We start from the raw sequence: 7,264 nt of genomic DNA, 5'->3' as shown, positions 1-7,264 counted from the left end.
GATAAGAATGCCCATAGGCGTATCAAAGTGGAACCACGTGGACCTAGCCATGTCACAAACTGGATTACACTGGACACGCTGCAGGGTGCATGCCTATCACACTGTGTGTGTGGGCGCGCCCATGTAAACCCTAGACTGAAAATTGAAAATGCAGACACGACACGAGCCTGTTGTGCGCACACATTATGATGGCTTGTGTTTTTCATTCGAAACTGCTCTGCGCACACATTATGATGGCTGATTTTCACTTTTTCAGACGACACTTAGATCCAGCGGCTATACGAGCGCTGCTCATACCCATGTCATACATGGTTGTATGCGTCCAAAGATCGGCCGGATACTGTCGTCCCTATAACTTTTTCATTCAGCAAAAATCCATCCAAGAACAACGGCACTTTAAAATCGACCTTGATAGGCAGCAAGAGGCGTGAATTTATTATTGAGAAAAACTTGCAGGAGCAGGAGCAGGAGCATCTCCCTCCTTGGGGTTACATTCTTCTTTCTGCCTGAAAAGCAGCTCCATACACACATACACACACAGAGGGCAGCCTCGCACTAGCTGCCGACTAATAGCAAGCCTTGCCACCAGCACAAGAAGAGAACAAGAGAGGCACAACAACAGAAAAGATTTTACTAGGGCTAATCGAGGTAACACTGCTGATTAACTAGCTAGCTAGAAACTACGTAGATCGAGCTCCGGGCGATCGAATCATCCATCGTGCGCGTCGTCCCTCCTTGCGATCACAGACCGTGGCGGTGGTGCCGGTGGTGGTGGTGAAGCGACCCGAGATGCATCGGGGCCGGGGCCGGAGCCGGAGACGGGGCGGACATCGGGGCGAACATGCCGGTCATGTTGAAGCCGAACGGCATGGACGGGCTCGGGGCCATGGGCGACGGCGACGCGAGGGCCGGGTGGGGCGGGCACTGGTAGCACTTGGCGAAGAGGCCGAAGGTGGACACCTGCTGCACGAAGTTGGTGATGCTGGCCCACCCGCCGAAGCCGAAGCCGACGACGAGCACCCACGCCACCACGAACGAGTTGATCACGTACGCCCCCGTCCAGCCTCCGGCGAACCGCGGCGGCCGCTCCACCGCGTTCTGCATTTTTGCATCCCTCGTCAGAGAAACATAAATTCATAGTAGTACTGTATTTACCATGACAAAACGGCATGGGAATGTGAGAATGGCGGTAATAATGATGTCACAGGTGAAGGGGGCATCTGGTGCGTGGAGCTGACAGCCCCAAGCCCCCAAGCGCTCAAGTGGCGGAGTACTCTACTCTACTGCTGCTGCTGCTTTTGTTGCTTTCTAGACATGGCGGCATCAGTGTCCGGACGGACAGAATTATGCGCAGACTGCCTGCGCGCCTGCTGCGTGCTCCATCCATCGATCGATGCCAATGGCTCCCCGACAGCAGATGATACAAAACCACGCTCGCGTTTCACCGCACTTTCCCCTCAACTTTGCGCTACTGTGCACGATGGTGAGTGGTGGGTGTACTTTTTTTGAAGTTATCATCGCTGGTGCTGAAAGGAATTGGCTGACACTCGATCACTTCACTGCTAAGCTAGCTGGATGCTTGCATGCTGCGGTTTTGTCTTGCATTCAGCGAGACATCATAACATGCTGCAGCAGGAGCAGCAGATACGCAGACAATGTATACTCCAACGGAGTGGATTATACTACAATAGTACTACTCAAACTACTGAAGTATTACTGTATTTTTTATGGAATGTTTTTGTGTCACCAGTTAACTGATCGATAGACATATCTGACAGCGACGAGCCAGCAATTGTGAAGGAGGCTAGTTTACCTGAGTGACAGGTCATGTTCCCCCTAGTGTTCACAGTTTACACTGTGCGCAAGCAGATTCACTATTCACAGACATGTACTACATCATCTGCAGCAATGGCGACTAGCTAGCTAGCTGGTGCTGGGAGCAGCTGTAAGCATATGGAGCCCAGGTGTGTAGCCATGCACAAACAAAAACCCATGCATGCATGTCGATAAATCTCACCGGCATCTAGATCAATCCATCAATATCTCGTACTACAGTGTTTAGATTATTAGAAAAAAGAAAGTGATGCAAGCAAGGATAATATGACGAACCTCGCGGGACTGTGGTGAGCGGAAGGTGACCATGTGCGCCATGGCGGGGATGATGTAGACGGTGAAGCTGACGAGGAGGGAGCCGACGGCGGAGTTGATGGGGCCGAAGAAGGGGAAGATGATGGCGAGGAACCAGATGGGGATGACGACGGGGAGCCTGGCGGCGGCGCGCTTGCAGAGGCTGCGGCAGTCGTGGAGGCCGATGAGCTTCTCCCACACGAAGTAGAGCGGGGTGCAGGCGAAGCCGAAGGTGATGAACTGGTGGATGAGCATGAGGATGACGGCGGCGTCGCGCCAGGCGTCGCGCGGGAGCAGCGAGAGCGCGTTGGAGTGCGTGAGCAGCTCGTCGCCGAACGCCCAGTACGCCGCCGACGCCGACGGCAGCGTCAGGGTGAGCACGTACAGCGTCGCCAGCAGGTAGATGGCCTTGAACTTCTGCGGCCGCCACATCGCGTGCATCACCTCCCTGCACACACACACACACACACACAAACACGGATCAGACGGCGTACATTCTTGCCCGCGTGTTGTAAGATTCGTGCTATCCTCACTAGCTAGCGATGCATGTACAGTCTACCGCGACACGAACAAAGCGAGATGGAGATGGACTTGGACGTGGTTGGGCTTTGCTGTGACAAGGTAGCATGAACATGGCGACGGGGCCCAGGTGTCGGGGGCAGCTCGCTGTGCCACAGCAAGTGGACCCGCCTAGCTGATGTACTATCATGCATGCAATGGTGTTTTCTTTGTCGAGGGAAAATAGTACTGCTGCGCAAGAGATGCAAATGCAAATGGGCATGCATGCTGCGCTAGCTGTGGTGAAAAAAGCAGGGAGGGAGGCTTCAAAGCCTCAAAGCTCCAGCACTTTGCAGTAGCAAGCACCGGTACTCAGTCTTGCATTCAGCACTTTGCAGCACTACTCTGAAACAGTGTGGTTCTTTGCAGATGCCTGATGATGTTCCAAACTCCAACGTGAACACTGCTGGTACGAAAAAGTTGTACGAAATGAATAATCTTGTGCTAGACCTACAAGCTATACGTAGTACTACCATAAGAACACTGTTGGTAGGAGTACGAATAATCTTGTGCTAAACCTACAAGCTGGCTGGTAGTACCACAAATATGAACCCTAAATTCTTTTTTGAGGGTAACGAAAATCGTAGATAGATATATTATCCTGCTAGCTCAGGTTTCAACTTTGTTTATGTTGAAAATTCAGAAACGTATATGTTCCGCTCCAGCATCCACGAGCATTGTGCTCGGTTGATGTGTGGGTAGCACGTGTGTGCTCTTGGGATATACTGCATGTACGCATATGGGCACCGTGCGTGCATGTCTAGGTCTAGGTGGTCCCCAGGTGACGCCCGTTGCTTATACACAGGACGGCCCCGCATGTCAGACGACATTCCCGTTGCACGTGACCCCGAGCTGGGCAGTAGTAGCGTGCACGCTCCGTGACCAGTGACCGTTACAACATTGTATATATACGACGGATAAACTAGATGATCAGCTTTGGAAAAAGATTAGGGCATGCAAGTGAAAAGTGAGCAAGTGGGACGATGGGGCGGGGTGGGGCGTGTCGGCTTACACGGTGACAGCGTGCCCCCCGAAGGTGTAGAGGATGTTGGTGGCGCCGGTGAAGTAGAGCATGATGGTGGTGGGGCCGGAGTGCTTGACGGCGTCGGCCTGGCCGTGCATGAGGGAGGCGACGGCGATGTACCAGGCGGTGTAGGTGGTCATGAGGAGGCCGAGGAAGGACCAGACGCGGTAGTTGTGGAAGGAGGGGATGAAGACGGTGGTGGCGCAGCAGGCGCCGAAGATGTAGGTCCACGTCCGCTTGTCCAGGTGGTCGTTCACGTAGTAGATGTTGCTGGCGCAGCCGATGAGCTGGATCACCGACCCGAACAGCAGGAACGTGCAGTTGAAGGCCAGCCCCACGTTCCGCCAGTGCCGGCCCAGCAGCCCGTCCAGCACCTCGAACCACTGCATGCATGCAAAGATCAGATCAACAATGGTGGTTGCTGCTAGCTTAGAGAGCTTGGAATCATGGGATGCAGCAGCGGCAATGGAGGGAGAGAGGGAGGAGGGAGGCGCGTGCGTACCTGGATGACGTGGTTGCGGAAGTCGACCTTGTCCTTCTCCTTGCGGGTGCGGTACTCGAGGTAGAGGATGCTGATGAGGTAGGCGGTCCAGCTGCCGAGGAGGCCGTAGAAGAGCTGGAACAGGATGCCGCTCACCATGCCCAGCTGCGCGAACGAGTAGGGCAGCGTGAGCAGGACCTGCGCGACCTGGTTCGACGCGCAGCTGAACCACGCGTCGTACGCCGACCCGCCGTGCCACAGCAGGCCGGACAGCCGGGACTTGCCGTCGCCGCCGCCCTCCTGCCCGTCCTCCGCGTCCGCCTCGTAGCGGCTCAGCCCAGCGGGCGCCTTCTCGTCGGCGACGCTCGTCTCGGACGCCATCCTTCGTTGCTCTGGCTTGGCTCACTACTCGCTTAGCACTACTGATCTTGGCGAGCTTTTCTTGCTCACAGGAGGTCACTTTAGCTACCTAGCTGGCCGTTGGTTTATAATGGTGGTGACTGGTGATAGGTTGGGGTGTGCAGGGGAGGGGGGAGAGGTCGTATATATATGCAGAGGCCGCCGGCCGGAGGCGCTGAGGAGGCAGCACTCAAGCGCTCAGGCATAAAGAAAATAAAGCTAAGCCGGCTCCCGCCCCCACACGGCCTCACTTTTCTCTCTCTACATGTGCATTTTTCTGATAAAAGGAAAACAAAAGGCTCAAAAGGCGGGCGTGATTTGTTGAAAAATCCTGAGGAAAGTGGTACCTGAGTGTGGGACATTCATGTCAGGGGAACACATGAAAGATGATTTGCGTGGTGGAGGTTGTGCGGTCTGAAGAAGGAAGGGAGATTGGGTTTTAGAGACTTGCACAGTTTTAATCTTGCTATGTTAGTAAAACAGTGCTGGCGACTAATCCAAAACCTAGACTCTTTGTGTGCGCAAGTTCTGAGGGCAAAATATTACCCAGATGGTGACATATTAAAAGCTGGACACAGAAAAGGCTCTTCTTATACTTGGTAGAGTATTGTTGCAGGTATTCAGACCTTTAAACGGGGTTGCATTTGGTGTGTTGGAAGTGGAGGTCAAATCGATATCTGGCAATGATCCATGGATTCCATCAAGTGTCACAGGGAAACTAATCACAAATAGGGGTGCAACAATGCTTTCAAAGGTTGATGAGTTAATAAACCCGTACACAGGCCAGTGGGATGAGGATCTAACTCGTGATGTTTTCTCTCCTGTCGATGTTCATAGGATATTACAAATCCCTTTGAACCATCACTTGACGGAAGACTTCGTGGCTTGGGATCAGGCACATTTTCCGTGCGATCGGCTTATCATAAGGAGTTTGAACATCAACATGGTGCACCGTGGGTGTGATATAATGGGCAAGGTACAAAAAATATTAACTCAGCTTGGAAGGATATGTGGAAGCTGGAAATACCAGGGAAGATAAAACATTTTGCATGGATATTTTTGCATGGCACCCTTCCATGCTTTGGTGTATTAGCAAATCGACACATCCCATGCTAAGCTCAATGTCCAGTTTGTTCAGTCGGGGCGGAAGACATTCAACACTGCTTATTTAAGTGCCGACAAGTGACGAAAATTTGTGAGCAACGGGCTTCTTACAAGTCATATGGGAAGCCGTCGCCGAGGACGGATCAGGGTCTATTACGATGGAAATTCTATCAAAGCTTCAGGGGAATGATGCGGAGGTACCAACGAAGGAGCTTGCAGTTGTGGCAGCATGGTATATATGGTGGCAGCGCCGACAGATATTAAAGGGAGTCAAAGTCCAAACGTCGGAAAAAACTGCACTAGCCATCAAGATTTTGACGACAAATTACCTCAGATCAACTATACCCAACGGTCCAATAAGGAAGAATGATCACATGTGGAGAAAACCAGGACATGGGATAGTGAAGATAAATGTTGATGCTTCCTTTCAGTATGAAACACTTTCAGGTGCTTGTGGTGTTGTGGCTCGTGATGACCGGGGTCATTTTATTGCGGCAGCAAAGTTGGTTTGTTCGAAACATAGTGGAGTTGACTCAGCTGGCTAACTGCTATCAGAAACGGGCTGTACTTGGCAGCTCACGTTGGATGCAACAATATAGAAGTTGAATCAGATTGTTCCTTCGCGGTGGACTCGGTGAACCAATTTGATGATTACTTAGGCCCAGAGGTAGCTATCATCATAGAATGTAAACAACTTATGATGGACTTTGCGTTCATTTCCTTCAAACATTGCTATAGAGAGGCCAATCAGGTGGCAGATGGATTAGCAAAGAACTCTTTTACTACTGGACTCTCTAGTTCTTGGGATGATGAGATTCCCGATTTTATTTCTCATCTGCTTGTAAATGACATGTCTATTATTTGAGAAATAAAGTCTAGTTGCGGTCCAAAAATAAACACATGAAAGATGATGGTGACTGAATGCATACTCTACATCAATCTTTCATGCTACATTCGCCTAAGAGCAACTCTAGCAGAGTTGTCATCGTTATTATGTTGATTTTGATGAAAGTATGCATTCCTGCAGAGTCGCCATCTTATCAGGAATCATCAAATTTTATGGAGCTATAGCAGAGTCGCCATACCCGCCTGGTCATCATTAAGGATGACAATTTCACTCATGGGTACGGGTACCCGCAGATACCGTACCCGTATGGGCAGGTTATGGGTGCAATTTTATACACATCGGTAGTACCAATTTTAAAAGGGAAATAATAGAATTCCACTTACTCGTTTCTTGGCTTTTGTTCACCGCTTCTCCCTTGCGACATGTGTCCCGCTTGACAGTGGTCTCGCTGGCTCCTCACCATATTCCCCTGCCTTATCCAAGCTCCACCCGACACTCCTTATCCCCCAAGTGCGTCTTGGTACACAGTACACACAGATCCTGGAGACAACCCTGCTGCAAATGATGGCGGAGATGCAATGGCGACAGATTGCAACATGGACCATGTTGCAATGGGTGATCGCGACATGGACCATGTTGCAATGGCCACATTGCAATGGGCGACAAAAGGCCGGCATCACACAAGTGGAGGTGAACGCAACCTGGACCATGTTGCAATGGTGAC

The 7,264-nt window shown here is 51.4% G+C and overlaps 1 protein-coding gene across 1 annotated transcript; it reads right to left on the bottom strand.

The window, feature by feature from the left end:
• Positions 1–414: 414 nt before the first annotated feature.
• On the bottom strand, positions 415–4,695 carry LOC119363929 (auxin transporter-like protein 3). Its single transcript, XM_037629306.1, has 4 exons — positions 4,212–4,695; positions 3,698–4,092; positions 2,110–2,575; positions 415–1,098 (listed from the first exon to the last, which is right to left on the bottom strand). Exons 1-4 carry the CDS (start codon positions 4,569–4,571, stop codon positions 742–744), a joined length of 1,578 nt encoding a protein of 525 aa, XP_037485203.1. The 5' UTR covers positions 4,572–4,695; the 3' UTR covers positions 415–741.
• Between the last annotated feature and the right edge of the window lie 2,569 nt (positions 4,696–7,264).

Source organism: Triticum dicoccoides, chromosome 1A (genome assembly GCF_002162155.2).
Source record: "Triticum dicoccoides isolate Atlit2015 ecotype Zavitan chromosome 1A, WEW_v2.0, whole genome shotgun sequence".
In the NCBI taxonomy this organism is placed as follows: Eukaryota; Viridiplantae; Streptophyta; class Magnoliopsida; order Poales; family Poaceae; genus Triticum; species Triticum dicoccoides.
This window is presented reverse-complemented; position numbering and strand designations above follow the sequence as displayed.